The sequence below is a fragment of the Drosophila hydei genome, unplaced genomic scaffold (genome assembly GCF_003285905.1).
Source record: "Drosophila hydei strain 15085-1641.00,03,60 unplaced genomic scaffold, DhydRS2 tig00000063-arrow-pilon, whole genome shotgun sequence".
NCBI lineage: Eukaryota > Metazoa > Arthropoda > Insecta > Diptera > Drosophilidae > Drosophila > Drosophila hydei.
This window is the reverse complement of record NW_022045657.1, coordinates 6,410,782-6,426,972: the sequence shown is the minus strand read 5'-3', so window position 1 is coordinate 6,426,972 and position 16,191 is coordinate 6,410,782. Positions and strand designations below refer to the sequence as shown.

Below are 16,191 nucleotides of genomic sequence, written 5' to 3'. Positions count from 1 at the left end.
TTTTATTACTTTTCATTGTTGCATTTGTTATGCTTCAGAGATCAAGAAATTAAAAGAACTAGAGTTTCCAATGTGAATAGTAAAAACTTCAAAATTTTCAAACAAACACAAATGATGTTCATTAAATGAATAATAAAACAATTTCTATAGATACAACCAAAGTGCAATGCTATCTGAATGAGATGAGTTTGGATTATTTGTTTATCAGAATTATTCGGAGCATGGCCAACTCAGTATGCCCAATAAGATACGCTCTAAAATATTTAATAACACAATCGTAGCCATAGTGTGTGATTTGGTTCAGCCCAATGTTCAAAGTTCAACTTTCTACTTGTAGAGCTTAAGATCTAGTCAATTGTATTTGAAAACTTTATAGCAATCAATTTTCGATAAACATTCTCCTTCTGCTTACCGGCTTTAAATAGTCTATGGAAACCTCTGCAGAGCTTCCTGGATGTGTTTAAATATTCGTCTGGTTTGAAGAGGAATTGGAGGATGTGGTAGTCTCTGAGTAGCAAGTTGCAGTCAGGATGCCGTTCCTCTTTTTGTTGTGGCTAGTCGCAGCCGGTGGACTATTGTTGTTGGCTTCGTTTGGTTCCAGACCAAATTGAAGCGAATTTGAGGTGCTCGGCGCCTGTGACAATTGTGCTTCCATTGACGTGTTGGATGTATCATCACTGCTGCTGTTGCTGTTGTTATCCTCGACTATGTTCTCTTGATTAACCTCAGGCTCATTATCATCATTATCATCGTCATCATCATCATCATCGTCATCTAGCCACTCTGTATCATAGGAGAGGGCGTTATCATTCTCCTGCCTGCCACGGCGCGGACGTCGTACTTTGCGTCTTCGCTTGATGGCAGCGAATCGGAGCCGCATTAGCTTGCGCTTTCGCTCCATCTGCTCGAAATTGGCCTGCAGGGAGCCAACTGTGGGGAGAAGCAAAAACATTTTTAGTTACAAACGTTGCCTGCAACTATTTGGCTAAGTCATGCAAAAGAAGTGTACATAAATCTTGAGCTTGACTCTGGGCAAATAAAGCCTTGACTTGACACTTGCCAATAATTGGGGGTTTCGCTGCGTGGGTGTGGCTAAGGCTCCATTGTTAGCCAGCGAGCATAGCCAGCTGTCAAGTCACTGACAGTTGGCAAACAAATAGCAGCCACCCCAGGTGTCAACGAGTCATTGTTTGCCCACAAAGCTATTGTCAGGTGAACAGGTCAATCGGTGCCACTGGTCAAACAGTTCAGTCGCGTTCACAATGCCTTTGAACGCTGATTTAATTATGTTTATGCTCGTGGCACCAGCGTTACTATCTGTTGGCCAGGACAATGGGGACCTAGAGAGCTATGCAAAAATCTTTAAGACCGTGCTCAGCCAGCAGGACTGCACCCTGGATTTGCACTTGCGTAGCATGCGTGATGCGGACCACAATCTCGTGCAGTTCCTGCTGACTCAGCAGAGCAGTGCAGTGCGAGTGCATATGGGGCAGGCTGTGACCGTAGCTGCATTGGATGCGTCAGATGATGCACTTCATCACTTCTATATCTTTGAGCATGTGCACCGAATGCAGCAGCAGCTCAAAATGTTTACCAACCCGGGCGGCTTCTATATACTGGCAATTGAGGCTTTTGCCGGAGAGGAGCAGAAGAGTTTGCAGCATTTTATGGAGGTAGTCTGGCGGCAACTTGGTCACAATCGGATATACTATGTTCAGCTGGCAGGCGAACGGGTTCTGCTTTACAATCCTTTTACGGAAAGCGTGGTTCCTGCTGAGGACGAACACAGTTTTGAGCGCATTTACTCGAATCTCTATGGCTATCCATTGCGCGCATACATCTTTGATTCCGTGTACTCCGCGCTTTTCGGAGATGGGGACACCGAACGTGTTACCCGTGTGACAGGGCCAGATGCCATCGCCGCCGACACAGTGGCCAAGCATCTCAACTTTACGCTCAACTATATTTGGCCAGATGACGAGTTCTTTGGGTGAGCATTGGCTGATTGCAGCATTGGCTGTTGTAATCCTGTAATCCATGTGCATCTCTCCAGTGGTCGACAGCCGAACGGTTCATATACAGGCGGCGTAGGCCGTGCGCATCGCTATGAGCTGGACGTCATCTTTGCTGGCTTCTTCATAAAGGATTATCTGACGGCGCGTATCCAGTTCAGCGCCGCCGTCTACATGGATGATTTGTGCCTCTTTGTGCAGAAGGCAAAGCGCATTCCACAGTCCATTGTGCCACTTTTTGCCGTGCGCGTGGATGTCTGGCTTTGTTTCTTGCTCGTCGGCTTTGCTTGCGCCTTCGTTTGGCTCTGTTTGCGTGGCTTGAATCTGACGCTGGACATCCAGTGCCTGCCCGAGCACAAACACAATGCTGCAGATGAGCGGTGCATCAGCATTGGCTGGCGCATCTTTATCGACACCTGGATTGTGTGGGTGCGGGTAAATGTAGGGAAGTTTCCGCCTTATAATTCAGAACGCATCTTCTTGGCCTCGCTATGCCTGGTGAGCGTGATTTTTGGAGCACTGCTGGAATCCAGTCTTGCCACAGCATACATACGTCCCCTCTACTATCGGGATACCAATACGCTGGCTGAGCTAGATGACTCGAATATGCCCATTTATATAAAGCATCCGGCATTTAGGGATGATCTGTTTTATGGCCACGACTCACAGGTTTATCGACAACTGAACTCCAAGATGAAGCTGGTGGGAGAGGGTGAGGACCGCCTGATCAGTATGGTCTCTAAGCTTGGCGGATTCGCCGGTGTGACACGCGCCGCCAGTCTCGAGCTAAGCGACAGACGCTACATTATGACTCACAAGGTGCACAAGATACCCGAATGCCCCAAGACCTATCACATTGGCTATGTGCTGCCGAACCCGTCGCCCTACATAAATGGCATCAATAACGTGCTGCTGCACATTTTGGCTGGGGGACTCTTACAACACTGGATAAGCGAGATGAAGGAGCGAGCCCAATGGAGTATTCACCGGTATCCGGAATACTTGGCCGAGCTGGGCGTGCAAAATTGGAAAGTGTTGACCTTAACGGACGTACAACTAGCCTTCTATGCCTTAACGATCGGCTGCATTCTGGCTGCATTCGTTTGGTGTTTCGAGTTCCTTTATAAATAAAGAAACGTGTTTTGATCTACTCACTCATTCGAAGCTCGGGCGGCTTGCGGGGACTACGGCTGGTTGCCAGCGATATGGACTCCCGACGCAGGCGCTCCCGAGAAGCCGCCTCTGCCGATGTGGTGGGTAACTCGTCATCGCCGAACAATCGATGTGTTTCTTCCAGCCATTCACTGATGCGAGCTTGAGTGGCCACTTGCCGTTGCTCGCCCAGCAGACGAGCCAGCAGCTGCTCCACATTTCGATGTTGACCCCCGGTGCCCTTGACCGCCAGCTGCAGCAGGGCTCTCCGTTTTTTAGCTATCAAGTAGAAGATGCGATTCGGATGTGTCTGCCAGCTGAGTTCGCTGACATTGGGTGTGTCCCCATCACTCTGTTCGTCCGACTGTGTGCTGCTCCCAGTGTGACCCGAAGACGAGTGCGAGCTGCTGTCGCTGCCAGTGGTGGTCTGTTGGCCCATAGCGTTCGCACTGCTGCTGTTGCTGGTCCAGGTCTCGAGCTCACGTTGCACCAGCGTATCGAAAAATGCCAGCATCACCTGGTCCTCTTCCATGTTGCGCATGCTAAAGTCTTGAGACACATGATCGGTGGCGTTCCGATGGAGCGGGCGCGTACAATGGGGCGTTTCCGATGGCTCCGTCAATGCCCCCTCCCAGCCCTGTTGGGCAAACGGACTCCAAAACTATAAGAAAATGAAAACTTTATATCTAACCGTATGCAAAGCTTCACGGGTTCTCCTCCTCCTACCTTGATAATCTTTTCCACACCCGACGAGGCCAGCAGGCAGCGTTGGCGATTATAACGCACCTGGTTAACTATGGATCGATGACCAGTCAGGATAACAGGTGTTGTATCAATCCACTGATTCTTCTTTTCCACTAAATGGAAAATGGTTAATTTCACTGCTCCACAATGCTCATCGGTCACTTACAGTTGATTCCGTCCAATCGCCACATGAACATATTAAAGTTATCCGATCCGGAGACCACCAGCTCGTCTTGGGGGCCGGCAAAGGTGCAGCTCTTCATGGTGCAGGAATTGAAGTATTCATCGTGGTAAAACGAGCACAACGGCTCGGATGAGCTTGGATTGTATAAGATAGGTGGCAAGCGACGATGCAGAGTGAGCAAGAGACTGCCGTTGCAGTTAAAGCGCACGCTCATGCAGCTTGGAGATTCACTTATGTAATTGTACTGGCGAAATGGCCTGGTAGAGTAAAGAAGCAGCATTGTACTTAATTTTAGGGCTGAGTCAAATCAACTCACTGTGTATTGTTCCGCATGTCCCAGAGCTGTGCGCCCCGTCGGGCGTTGGCTGTGGCTAAATAGTTTCCATTTAGTGGATGAAACTCCACAGCGTTGAACGGAGTCCGAAAGTTGGCCACGATAAATGGTTCAGTTTTGCCCACACGCATATCATAGACCAGGATCTCGCCATGCTCCGTGGCCACGCTAAAGAGATTTGTGCTGGTGCGGTCCACGCTGAGGCCATAGACGGGTCCGTCGTGCGAAAAGTAATTCAGGTTCTTGCCGCTACGTTGACGAGCAAAAGAGACAATCAAGGACACAGCTGAAAAACGCATCAAAGCCACTTACGTGTACAGGTCATGTTGTATGACCAGGTCATCATTGCCGCCGGAAAAGATATATTTGTTGAGTGTATCGAAACCCAGGCAAAATATGTTGCTGGCGTGCTCCCCATACATGGCGTCAGGGCTGTCTTCGCTGATATTGCCAAGGGCTTGGTCAACATTCCACAGCAGCACGCGCTTATCGTCGCCACCTGCTCGAAGATAAGACTGTGATTAGCAGTTCCTAGGTGGTGAAGCAACAGGTAGCTACTCACCCGATGCCAGGTATTCACCGCCAGGGCTAAACTCCAGGGCATTGACGCAGCCATAGTGTGCAGACAGATTGCGCTGGTATAGATTCTCAGCGGCATGCAGGCGCTGTCTGAAGATGCCTGCCTCCAGATTACTTCGCAGATGATCCAGCTCGCGAAATCTAAGCGCGTGATCCAAATTCAGGCTGGCAGCCGTACCCTGTCGCACGAAGTTCATACTGCAGCTGTTTATCAGATTTCCCAACTTAATCTCGTTTAGGTTTTTCTGCTCCAATCCCCGCTGTGCGCCCAATGCACTTCCACACCCTGTCGTTCTGGTAGCAACCGTTCGGGTTTACATTCGCTGTCGTTGCAACAGTGTTGTATACATTTTGTCGACGCCGACGTCGCTGCTGACGTCGTCGTCGCCTTTAGATTTTCTGCGTTGGCGTTGAAAGTTTTTCAGCAAAATATGCTAACTCCAATGCAAATCTTGATGTAGACAATCTGCAAACGAAATTCCAGTCGTTGTGCTTATTCGTTTGTTTGTCCTCTGGCTGCCAGCAATTTTCCTCTTTTTTTACATCAAATGGCTTTTCGATTGACTTTTTCGACGCTCAACTCCCGCAACGATTTTCTCACGACGACTGCGACTGCGACTCTCGACTGGTTTAATCATCGGAATATGCTTTAATCAAAATGAAAACAGAAAGCATACGAGAGGCCTCGAAACAGCTGTTCACCGAGCTGAATGTGTATTAGAGATGGGCGCGTGCCAAGAAAGCGCACGAAGCGCAACTGATTCAAAATTTCAAATTAACTGAATTTCAAAGCATTCTCAAGTCAACTAATGCCAGCAAATGCATAATTATAACTAACATAAACATTAAGCTGCCATCCAATTAGTTGAATTCAGACTACAACTAAACTTAACAGACTTGACAGCTGAATTATGCTGCTATGTTTCAAAACAATTTGAATGCCTTCTAAGCATAATTACTTAGCCAATATATATATTTATATATGATGATATATATGTATATATATGTATTAGTGTAACTAAATACAACCACATATATCCATTCTGACTTTTCGATTGATTAGCTTAGCGACTCATTTAAACAAGTTAAATGCTTGCTTCTTTCTATATTTTAAAATATAGAAATCTTGGGTGCTATGATTTTTGAAAAAATTACAGAAATCCCCACAGCTTCTTATTGTAGACAATGTAAATTTTCAGTAATTATTTTGCCGAATGAAATTCCTTGTATTAAGAACAGAAAAACAAACACTAATGGAAACCAACGAAAACAATAAAGAACTAATTGGTATGGAGTTATATAACTATACAAATGATATAAAAAAACATTAAACCTTATCTCGATCTTACAAGCTTTACCGCTTGATATTGATATAGAGAATACGCAGCTTATTTGCATTTACCTGCGAGGTCTGCGGGCACGACTTAAGAAAACTATACAGCAGCACACTGACTTGATTCAGTCGTCGGTAAATTTAGTCAAGGAGATAACTGATGTATCCACAACGTTCGCATTGTCGCAGACAGAGCCTGAGCAGCCGCCTACTAATATCAAACGTCTGATTATGGAGTTTGAGAACATGAACACAGCAGACAGTGACTTGACCTCACCCGAAGCGGTCGAACTGCGTGATCTGCTAGCAGAATTCCGTCGTCTACACGAGAGCCAATTGCTGCGCGACAGTCTGATGTGCTATAATCGTGCCAAGGAATCGTTTGAAAAGGTGGACTCCATGCTGGGCCAGGGTGCTCTAGGTTGCGCGGACCAAGCCTCGCCTGCGGGCAGCCAGGCGGTCGTGCGCAGTAACAGCCGCAGTCTTCGGGAGAAGATAGTGGCCTTCAACAAGGCCTCGGTGATTGGAGAGAATATGCTTCAGAATTTTACACATTGCTTTAGCGACTTGAAAAGTTCGAATCTTGCATCTACGGACGAAATGAAGGCAAGTTCGATTGCGTCGCGTACCCAATCAAATTCCCGATATGAGGGCGACGTGGACAGCGATATAGATCACATTGCTGATGAACAAGATAGCAAAAATGAGTAATGTTTAAAATAATTGTCTAAATTTGTAATTGCATAAGCGTACATCATATCAAAAACTAAGTTCTGAATTACATTGTATATGTTCCAAATCCGCTAGACTTGTGACAAGGCTCCCGTAAAAATATAAATGTTTCCATGTAAAATATGGGTAATCTTATTTACAATAAAATCATCTAGATGAGTTCATCAGCAACCCGACTGAGCGGCCTGAAAGAAGTGCGTGTAGTTGATGGCGAAGAATATGGAGAGGGCACCAATGGCCGAGCCCAGTTGAGTGATGGCGCCCACCCAAACCAACGATTGGCCGCCCTGGCCACGCATTACAGTTGTGATGCCCAGCTTGGTGTAGCTGACCACGCCGATTAACAACGTCCATGCGGTGACCTGCAAAGGCGAGATAAGGCGGATAGGAACTGGGTAAATTCCATGAAACTTAGGTGCTATAAACATACCACCAACACTATGCCAATAGTCTCGTCGTAAAGAGGCGGATATGGACTAAGTATCGCGGTGGTAAATACGTAGCTGGTGAGTAGCGCAGCCAGTGCCGACAGCACATAGATGATGCGCAGAGATGTAACATACAGGAACATGGCCAGAAAGCAGGCCACCGGGTTGGCAATGGCACTCAGCGTCTCCGACAGGTGATAGGCGCGTGTTCCATAAGGTGCACTCGAATATGACTTTATGCTAGGGAATATTCCATTGCTGAACAGAGAAATGGTGCCTATGAGCAACAGCAAGCCACCGTACTGGCAAGAGCTAAGCTTTTGTACCTGCGGCTGGTTATCGTCCTGGCCATACTCATATTTGTTGCCTTTGCTCACGGTCACCTGGGCATACTCGCGCCTCGCCAGTGGCAGATGATTAAGCAACGTGTAGCCGATGTAACTGAGCACCATCAAGGCGAATAATATCAAAAAGAATACCTTAGTGTCGAACAAGGGCGGATCTGATACTTTCTGATAGATCTCCTCGCCCGACTCGGTCTCATTGACCAGCACGCAGCTGCCACTGCCTCCAATGCCCTGCACTAGAGCCGTAACACTGGGCAGCAGACCGCTGAGGCCCTCGCCAATGAAATAGGTGATTATGTATTGCTCCTTGAAGCGGCCCATATAGGGCATAAAGAGCACTGAGCTGGTGCACGCGTTGAGTGCCGTAAAGATGGTCAGTATGAAGAGCGCTACGCTGTGATCATTGCCTGCCAGCTTCGCCGTTCGGTTGTAGAAAAAAGCGGTGAAGAGGCAGGACATTGTGCCGATCATCAGGACTGCGTGTATGGTCCAGCCATCATTCAGTTTCCTTGGTGAGAACTTTTGATACACCGTGTACAGGAGCGGTCCGAGATTGCCTATCTGCACCATAACGCTCAGATAGGATGGCAGACTCCAGCCCTCGGGTGCTTCATTAACCAGCAGCGGCAGCTGAATAAAGGTGCCGTTAACGCCCAGCCAGGTACCGATGCCGAAACATATGGCAAGCAGATCGACAATCACATTGCGATTCTTAAAATAGCCACCGCTCTTGGGCTCCATCTTCTTAATAATGAAGCGCCAATTGAAGAACGCGCTTAGCTCACTAGGCTCGTCTGTGGCGCATCTGTGAATGGTGTGTAAATTATTAAGATAAGACGCCGTTACAACATTGTGCTCTATAGTTCTGATGTGCTTAGAATTTGGCCTAAGTCTACGGGAATGAGGCCAGCGGGTCACTGGACTCCGAATTGTGAAATTCGGGACGGAAAGCGTATAAAGATAAACAACTTGGGAATTTAATAAAAAAAGTATTTACAATTAAGTACATGGATTATATAACTGTTAAAATAATGTATGAGTCTCAAGCTGCAAAATATGGTTTTTGTTTATGTAAGACATTTCAGATTAAGTGTATTTCAGATTCGTTGTGAAAGCGTATTTACACTTTCACATGCTTGTTAAACTTAAAGATAGTGAAAACTTATGGCTCTGCGGTTCGTTGGTAGAAATGTACGTATATATACTTTTTATTACGGCTGACGGGGCATTTTTATAGAGGTATACTATACTATAGACATGCAGGCAAGTAAGCTAAACCTAGATTGTTGACCTCTGTTGAAATATTATAAGCGAATTGCCTAATAATTCTAAGAGAGTTTTTTATATATCAATATATTATAAACATATATCGCGATATTCAGAAATTCGTATACATTCATGTTTAATTAATAATAAACTGCTTTTACTCCAGCCCGCTAGCATTATGTTTATTCGGAAACCATCGGAATCGTATCAGATCTAATCAATGAAATTAGGAACGTGATCGTCTCCAGCTTTTAAACTGAAGTGGATGAATTCTTACTTGGACTTCTACACGTATTTCAAATTCGCTGATAACAACTGATTTGTTTAATGGACACAACGTCACACTGGGTATAAACAAAACTTAGATGGGATGACTGTGAGAGAGCGCCAATTCATCTCTGTATATCTAAATATATAAACAGTTTGAAAAGCCCTCAGCTGGCAATACACTTATACATACGTATGTGTTTTGAAACAGGTTTTCATTACATTAAATAAACGGGCAATGGGCTTACCTGCCGAAATCGTTGCGATCCGCTCCGGCGTGGTTAGGCGTTGAGAGCACCGAGTATACTGCAGCGGAGTGGGTAACATTGTTTGCTCCAGTCATAACGCTGGGTAAAAATACTCAAGAGTTATAGCGGGCTTCACTAATTAATTTACGATCAATATTCCGATGTTGAGATTAGATTACACAGCGTATGCTACATCAGATTCATTAGATTCCGTACTGGAACGGCTGTAGCAATGGGGTAGACAGACTTCTCAGTATCAGAACGAAATTAGAAAGCTTTGATTGCCAGCCAATTTGGAGCGTGAATTAATTGGTGCGCGCTCAAATACATATGTTTCTATACATATGTGTAAGTGATTGGCAGTCGAGAGCGTTCTTCTTCTGTATCCAGTTTCGCTATTGGGTATATTGTTGCTATTATTTGTTTTGCTGATTCCTTCAAATTCCTGTGATTGTTGTTGGGATTTGGAGACTGGAGCTGCAGTACATTGGAAGTTGTACAGTTATGCAACTTGTCATGCGTAAAAATTATACAAACTAAATAATTTTACGGATAGTGGCTACTTCGGAGGGACGCGTGTGGGCTAAAAGAGCTCCGTTGGCCATTAGAATTTATATTTTGATGTGCCCACCATAAATACAGAATTTGAAAAATGACAAAAGTGACGTACAAACAGCTGATCAAAATAAACCGTCGTTAAAGAAGCGAATGTAGCGCATTGTGCGTGACCGCAATTCAATGCTCAAGTGTATGACTATTAATATGACGTCACAATTGTATAATGTATGTGCCGTACTGTAACGACTGGCAAGTTGTTCAACATACTTGACGTACAGTCCTTATATTAATAAAACTGAATCAGTCCCATACATCAGATTTATAGAAATAAATTCTGCTCAACGGAACACACAGAATTTTAAAGTAGTGACGTCACTGAGTTACGTGGACAGTGTTACTTGTGCATGGTATAGCAACGCACATGTGAGAGCGGCACAGATAGAGAGCGCATATGTTACAGTGAATGTGAGTGAAAGAAGTAAAAAGAAAACGGTTGTTGTTTGTTTATGCAGTGTCTTTTTTATTGCTCAAATGGACTCGCAATCGATTGCAGTCGATATCCCCGGAACCCACTTAATGAAATGCTTATAAGCGAAACAATTGATAACTTGATGAAAATTGCATTGATAGCTTGAAGCTAAATCACTTGAAATGCATTACTGCTGGTGTATTATGTGAATATCATATAAATTAAATGGCAGCTCGTTGGGCGCACAGCTGCTGATACCATTTTTTGCTTTCGCGGCAGCGATTATTGGTGCACATTGGGCAACGCATTAAGAACTTGGGATTAACCGGCTGTTCAGACTTCAGATGATCAGCCACGATGCTGCTTAATGCATTTATAAACAGTGGATGATCATTGGGCGCAGCAGCGCGACGTATTTCCTCAACGCCCACCTCTTTAGCCAGTTCGTCACAGTATTCAATGTCCAGCTCGTGCAGCGTTTCTATGTGCTCGTTGACAAAGGCAATTGGCACAAGTATGAAGTTCTTGAGACCCTGTTTGACATATCCCTGAAATTAAGTTGGTATTAGCGCCTGCCACGGCAGTATAATGTCAACTTACGGCTTACCTTGATGGCATCATCTGTCGCTGGCGCCAGCCAGGGCAACGGTCCCACCTTTGACTGCCAGGCCAAGCTATAGGGATTGGTTTGACCTAACTCCTGCATTACCATGTGCACGCTAGCACCGATTTCAGAAGGGTACGGATCACCTCTATTCACTGCTTTCAGCGGCAGCGAGTGCGCCGTAAAGAGTATTACTACATCATTGCGTTTGGTCTCCACAAACTTCGCCAGCTCCTCGCGTATGCGTTGCGCAAAGGTCTTGATGAGCAACGGATGTGTGCCCCAGCGATCGATAATGCTCCATTTGATGTTAGCGGGCAGTGCGCTACGAATTGGAAATTGGATTAATATTCTATCTTTCCTATGATCCATGACCATTTACTTGTTTCGGTAGTGAGTGAAGATTGAGTTGAAGCTCGAGCCGGATGTGGCACAGCTGTATTGCGGATATTGTGAAAAGAGTACTAGACGTTCCGGCTTATCACTGTGCCAAAAGATAAAATAAAAAACATTAAAATTAAAATTCTAGAAACGTGTTTGATATTTGCTGCCTGAACTGACCTTTCAATTTGTGCAAGCGTGTTCTCTGTCAAGGGATTAACATAGCGGAAGCCCACGTAATGCTTGTGCGGTGCCGTAGATGGAGATAATTTATCCAGTTGCTCGCACATTAACTGGCCCTGTAGCTCCGTCCACTTCAATATGGGTGATCCGCCTCCAATTTCTTTGTATTTCTTTTGCACTTCTGGTGTGCGACGCTGCGCAATCCACGGACCGAGTCGGCTTTGTATTGGCAACTGTATCATATCGCGATCCGTCATGATGCGCAGCAGATAGTCGTGCACCTGATCCGTGTGCTGAGGTCCGCCCATGTTCAGCATGAGGATTGCAGTCTTTGGCTTCTGGCTGCTGAAGCGAACGTTGCTCGTGGCGCAATTCGCAACATTGCCTACAATTAGAATAGTCAAATTGATGATATGGAGAGGGCATTAAGCTACTTACTTGCCACCTTGCACAGACTCCTGTTATGCAAAAACATTGTATGCAACTAATTCGGGCAAACTGCAACCGGAATTATTTTTGCAAGTTTTTTTTGTAAAAAATGTATGCAAGAGTCTACGTCAAATATTTAAAATTGCAAAACAAATATTAAGTGTCTTGCTTTTATTTACCTTTAATTTATACAATACAATGAGTTTGCAATAAGAAACAATTTTTATTAAAATTGAAGTCCGTCCAGTTGGAAATTTTATTTAACAGTGACCACAACAATAACATATACTAAATCTTTATTAACAGAGAACTATGTAAATACTGCTTGGTCTAATTCTGTTAATTTGGTATTTTTTGTGAATGGTATGTGGAATAGTGTAATAGAGCTGCCAGATGGACGATATGCTTAACCGGTTACCGTTAATGCTTAAATGGTCTTTGATAAATAGCTGACTTGGTCGATAACAGTTCACATCTGATTCTCAAATTCATCCCCATTACCGGTTTTCGTCAAAAGATATCGCTGCTAAGAAACCAATCGAATAATGTAAAATAACAGCTGCCTGCTAAAATTTCTACAGTTGCTTTGAGTTAGTTCTCTGGAACCCTAGAGCAGCTGTTTCAATTCAAATTTCAAACTAGTTTGCCTATATCTGATAGTTTAAATATAAAAATTTAATTGTCTATCCTGATAATTTCCAATTCGAAGTACTATATATGGGTTTCCTGATAGTTCGAAGCAAATATGATTATAAAATACAAAAGCCAAGTTGTAAATAACAGTTTAGCAGAATGTTAATGGCGTAGATATAACGAACATAACATAAAACTAACTGTGGTAGCAAATTGTAACGAACGACAATCAGGGAATCAGTTGATTCGTTCAGTTTAGTGAGTCATTGCCGCTCATCAATCTATCAATCACTCATTCAAATTGTTGAAATCTAAGCAAAAATAAAACAAAAAAATTAAAAACAAACAAAAAATAAAAAAAAAATAAAAAAATGCCGAAAAACTAATGCGTGTGAAGTGATGCAAATAGCTTTATTAAAACAACAATCACAAGTGCTCTAAACAAAAAGCCGTCAGCCGCCCCCAAATAAAGCGAAAAAAGCCACACGAACTAAGCATGAGGGACTTTGAACGGTTACGACTCTGATGGTGGTGGATTGCTGTGGGGTGGGTGGCTAGTGTTATCGCCTTTGCTCGCTCTCGCCCACTAATAGCCAGCAGCGGCAACTTGCTCCAAATTTTTAGGGCATGCGCAATAGGAACCACTCGCTAAAGCACTCACTGGTTCGCTCATTGCCCAAACAGGATATTTTATTATACTGAAATTCAAACCCACACACACAACACTCACATTTGTATATATATACACGTATATGTATATATGCGTGCTGGGCTGCGCTCTTTTAACGTACGAGCACTGCAGGAAATTCGCATATTCAGGCCAAAAGCATTGTGCTCGTAGTAAAACGCGGCTCATAAGCAAAAGCTCCGCACTGCCATTCGGACGCATTCCGTTGCCTGCTCCCACTTACACATTATCACGCGCTCACACATAGAAAAAGAAACACACACACACACACACACTGATACACACGCGTAACCGTTCCTACATGCATTCACACATACACGCGCAAAAATCAATTGGACGCAGTTAAAGAAAAAATCGGTAAACTGAAAGGATTCTAAGGCAGAAACGCGTTATTCAGCGTTGTTTTCAAGGTCCTGGCTGTAAAATAATGTTTAAATTGACTGTGAAATGTGCAAAAGCGAAGAAAGCTCACAAGTTACGCAAAAAATGCAGCAGCATCGCAGCCGCAGCAGCAAAAGCAGCAACGAGCAAAATGTGAAACGGAAACGAGCGAACGAACAATGTTAAAAGTGCAAAGGATCGAAGGATGAGTCCGCGTGCCATTGACCACCGAACCAGCAATTTGTCATTAACGCCTACGCAAACATCAGCAACTGCCGCGGCATCATCAACTGCAACAGCAACAGCAACAGCAATTGCATTTGCATTTGCAACATAGCCGCAAAAGCCTCGCCAACTGCACCTGCATTTAACGCTGTCCCCGCCGGCAACCCCAAGCAGCGATCTTTGTTGTTGTTGTTGCTGCTGCTGCTGCTTGTGACTTCAGTTCTCATAAATTCTCTCTAAAACGCCTCGTAAGGCTTACGAAACGACAAACAGCATCCAGGCATCCGGGTATCCAGGCAACCGGTCATCCAAGCATCCACCAGGCCAGGCAACGCAGTTTAGGTGAGACGACCGACCACACGAATTTGAAACGTTTTATTGTAGAAATTCGCTAAGGATACAATCATCCAATAATTAGATTGCTTATGATTTTATAATATGGGTTAATTGGATTCAATTGTTAAGCTTTTCTTTTTAAATAAATAAAAAAAATTGTCAAAGTAGAAAACATATTGAAAACACATTTGATGATATTCATATACTTTGCTAATCTAAGAATTGGAAAACCTGTAAGCTCTTATGCTTCATCAGACTAAGATGGAATTTAGTTTTGCTGCACCTCATTTTCTCTTTGTACCTCTAACAACTTTTATCATAACTAGTATTTCAATCGAATTGACCGGGCTGTGTATATAAGAATCTCGGAAAACAATGGAAAAACTTTGTCCACGATATTAACAATCAGCAGAACGTTTTTAATTCTCCAGTGCTTTGCGCTCAGCCTCATTTGTGAGCCCGGCCAATGCCACCCAACTAGTTCCCTAGCAGCACATTGGAAAAGTTGAGAGCTTTGCTCCAATTTTACAAGAAAAGCGGAAAAATCATTTGAACAAAACAGCAAAAATTCTAAAAAAAAAAAAAACAAAAAAAAAACGGAAAACTTTAACGCTCACAGCACTAAATTCACAGTTATGATTTCAAATCTTTAACATTTGAAACAATATCAGCTCGGATAAAAATGTTTTCTTTGTAATCTGGCATGGAAAAGTTTTTGTCATATCTTAAGTTGAGGGGCAACATAACTTGAATGTTTACAAATATAAAAGAGCATTGAAACTGTTCGAATTATTAGAAATTCTTGAATTCCATTGTTATAACAGACATCAGATACTCAGATCGATATCTTTGACTTTAAGTAGCATTAAAAACTTTTCCTTTGACAGATGCGCAGCGCAGAGCACTGACTACAAACTGCTTATACTATAGATATATACTCGATGCAAGATATCCCATCCATTGATATTATTTTTAACAAATCCCCAACTCCATTCTAAATGTGAATTGTTCTTTAAATTACATTTAACATCAGCAATAGACATGTAATCTCTATTAATTTCCTTGTCTCTTTTTTCGGCTAGCCACTAGCCTCTCATTAGTTTACCTGTACCTGTACCTGTTTGCTTTGGCCAGACATGCCAGCCTCGTGGGATGCATTTAGTGCAGTAGACGCTGTATTAGTGAACAAATTGGTTGAAATTAGTTTAACCATTGGCCACGCTCCATTAACAACTGTCGGCCACCAATTAGGCTGGTTGCTGTGGTTGCGACTTTTTTTGTTGCTCGATGCACGTGCGACGACCAACTTCAAGGTGATAACTCCCAAAGGTACGCTGCGAGTCTAGACCCGCTGCCTGTAACCATGGTGCATGGTCGATGGCAATGTCAGTGTCGTCCCTTGGCGGCCTGGGAGCTGGGCGGTTGTTTGTCAGACTGCCTTTAGGCTGGTGCCACATGCAAGCTAATGCCTTGGCCCAGGAACAAAGCCATCAATATATTGAAGGATCTTTTCCAAAGCACCAACAACGAATTGCTTATCCGTCTGCAGCTGACAGGACTACTTCTCTCTTTCGTAATGCGTTCGGATCTAATAGAGCAACAAACAAGGATATCAATTGTTCACTTATTTCTCTGTCTGCAAGACAAAACAATTTGATTGATTGTTCTCTTTTTTTAA

At 43.9% G+C, this 16,191-nt stretch overlaps 6 protein-coding genes across 13 annotated transcripts in view; 3 read left to right on the top strand and 3 right to left on the bottom strand.

The window, feature by feature from the left end:
* Nucleotides 1-164: 164 nt before the first annotated feature.
* On the bottom strand, nt 165-5,903 carry LOC111601479 (DDB1- and CUL4-associated factor 5). Of its 2 annotated transcripts, XM_023318067.2 has the most exons (8): nt 4,989-5,903; nt 4,739-4,925; nt 4,409-4,675; nt 4,075-4,349; nt 3,891-4,021; nt 3,168-3,825; nt 413-930; nt 165-347 (listed from the first exon to the last, which is right to left on the bottom strand). In XM_023318067.2, the coding sequence occupies exons 1-7, from the start codon at nt 5,200-5,202 to the stop codon at nt 461-463; spliced, it is 2,202 nt and encodes a 733-aa protein (XP_023173835.2). In that variant the 5' UTR covers nt 5,203-5,903; the 3' UTR covers nt 165-347; nt 413-460. The 2 variants fall into 2 exon arrangements, with proteins under 2 accessions (XP_023173835.2, XP_023173834.2); XM_023318066.2 differs by having other exon boundaries at nt 165-930.
* LOC111601480 lies at nt 938-3,153 on the top strand. Its single transcript, XM_023318069.2, has 2 exons — nt 938-1,990; nt 2,054-3,153. The coding sequence occupies exons 1-2, from the start codon at nt 1,263-1,265 to the stop codon at nt 3,141-3,143; spliced, it is 1,818 nt and encodes a 605-aa protein (XP_023173837.2). The 5' UTR covers nt 938-1,262; the 3' UTR covers nt 3,144-3,153.
* A 240-nt stretch (nt 5,904-6,143) lies between the features above and the next one.
* LOC111601515 lies at nt 6,144-7,072 on the top strand. The gene is made up of 2 exons (XM_023318121.2): nt 6,144-6,292; nt 6,358-7,072. The coding sequence occupies exons 1-2, from the start codon at nt 6,220-6,222 to the stop codon at nt 7,047-7,049; spliced, it is 765 nt and encodes a 254-aa protein (XP_023173889.2). The 5' UTR covers nt 6,144-6,219; the 3' UTR covers nt 7,050-7,072.
* Nucleotides 7,073-7,234: 162 nt separating this feature from the next.
* LOC111601513 (solute carrier family 52, riboflavin transporter, member 3-A) lies at nt 7,235-10,474 on the bottom strand. Of its 2 annotated transcripts, none has more exons than XM_030222921.1 (4): nt 9,969-10,474; nt 9,627-9,901; nt 7,501-8,650; nt 7,235-7,432 (listed from the first exon to the last, which is right to left on the bottom strand). In XM_030222921.1, exons 2-4 carry the CDS (start codon nt 9,719-9,721, stop codon nt 7,235-7,237), a joined length of 1,443 nt encoding a protein of 480 aa, XP_030078781.1. In that variant the 5' UTR covers nt 9,722-9,901; nt 9,969-10,474. The 2 variants fall into 2 exon arrangements, with proteins under 2 accessions (XP_030078781.1, XP_030078782.1); XM_030222922.1 differs by having other exon boundaries at nt 9,627-9,850.
* Nucleotides 10,475-10,665: 191 nt separating this feature from the next.
* Nucleotides 10,666-12,446, bottom strand: LOC111601514 (ferrochelatase, mitochondrial). Of its 2 annotated transcripts, XM_023318120.2 has the most exons (6): nt 12,430-12,446; nt 12,260-12,319; nt 11,819-12,206; nt 11,640-11,741; nt 11,261-11,582; nt 10,666-11,201 (listed from the first exon to the last, which is right to left on the bottom strand). In XM_023318120.2, exons 2-6 carry the CDS (start codon nt 12,294-12,296, stop codon nt 10,875-10,877), a joined length of 1,176 nt encoding a protein of 391 aa, XP_023173888.1. In that variant the 5' UTR covers nt 12,297-12,319; nt 12,430-12,446; the 3' UTR covers nt 10,666-10,874. The 2 variants fall into 2 exon arrangements, with proteins under 2 accessions (XP_023173888.1, XP_023173886.1); XM_023318118.2 differs by lacking the exon at nt 12,430-12,446 and having other exon boundaries at nt 12,260-12,403.
* A 1,973-nt stretch (nt 12,447-14,419) lies between these two features.
* The window catches only part of LOC111601512 (rho GTPase-activating protein 100F), a 34,715-nt gene continuing 32,943 nt past the window's right edge, over nt 14,420-16,191 (top strand). For all 5 annotated transcript variants that reach the window (XR_002751557.2, XR_002751556.2, XM_023318108.2 and 2 more), the window contains exon 1: nt 14,420-14,519. The gene's annotated coding sequence lies outside the window, so the exon portion shown is untranslated. The remainder of the gene's footprint in view (nt 14,520-16,191) is intronic.

Bases quoted from the DNA above. Each gene is read 5' to 3' on its own strand.
- LOC111601480 (XM_023318069.2), top strand. From the start codon at position 1,263: ATGCCTTTGAACGCTGATTTAATTATGTTTATGCTCGTGGCACCAGCG. The intron at 1,991-2,053 runs GTGAGCATTGGC...GCATCTCTCCAG, and splicing joins CCAGATGACGAGTTCTTTGG to TGGTCGACAGCCGAACGGTT.
- LOC111601479 (XM_023318066.2), bottom strand. From the start codon at position 5,202: ATGAACTTCGTGCGACAGGGTACGGCTGCCAGCCTGAATTTGGATCAC. The intron at 4,676-4,738 runs GTAAGTGGCTTT...TCGTCAACGTAG, and splicing joins ATACAACATGACCTGTACAC to CGGCAAGAACCTGAATTACT. The intron at 4,022-4,074 runs GTAAGTGACCGA...TTTTCCATTTAG, and splicing joins GCGATTGGACGGAATCAACT to TGGAAAAGAAGAATCAGTGG.
- LOC111601515 (XM_023318121.2), top strand. From the start codon at position 6,220: ATGAAATTCCTTGTATTAAGAACAGAAAAACAAACACTAATGGAAACC. The intron at 6,293-6,357 runs GTATGGAGTTAT...CGATCTTACAAG, and splicing joins AAACAATAAAGAACTAATTG to CTTTACCGCTTGATATTGAT.
- LOC111601513 (XM_030222921.1), bottom strand. From the start codon at position 9,721: ATGACTGGAGCAAACAATGTTACCCACTCCGCTGCAGTATACTCGGTG. The intron at 8,651-9,626 runs GTAAGCCCATTG...CACCATTCACAG, and splicing joins GATCGCAACGATTTCGGCAG to ATGCGCCACAGACGAGCCTA. The intron at 7,433-7,500 runs GTATGTTTATAG...TCGCCTTTGCAG, and splicing joins CTATTGGCATAGTGTTGGTG to GTCACCGCATGGACGTTGTT.
- LOC111601514 (XM_023318120.2), bottom strand. From the start codon at position 12,296: ATGTTTTTGCATAACAGGAGTCTGTGCAAGGTGGCAA. The intron at 12,207-12,259 runs GTAAGTAGCTTA...TTCTAATTGTAG, and splicing joins GAGTCTGTGCAAGGTGGCAA to GCAATGTTGCGAATTGCGCC. The intron at 11,202-11,260 runs GTAAGCCGTAAG...ACTTAATTTCAG, and splicing joins CGACAGATGATGCCATCAAG to GGATATGTCAAACAGGGTCT.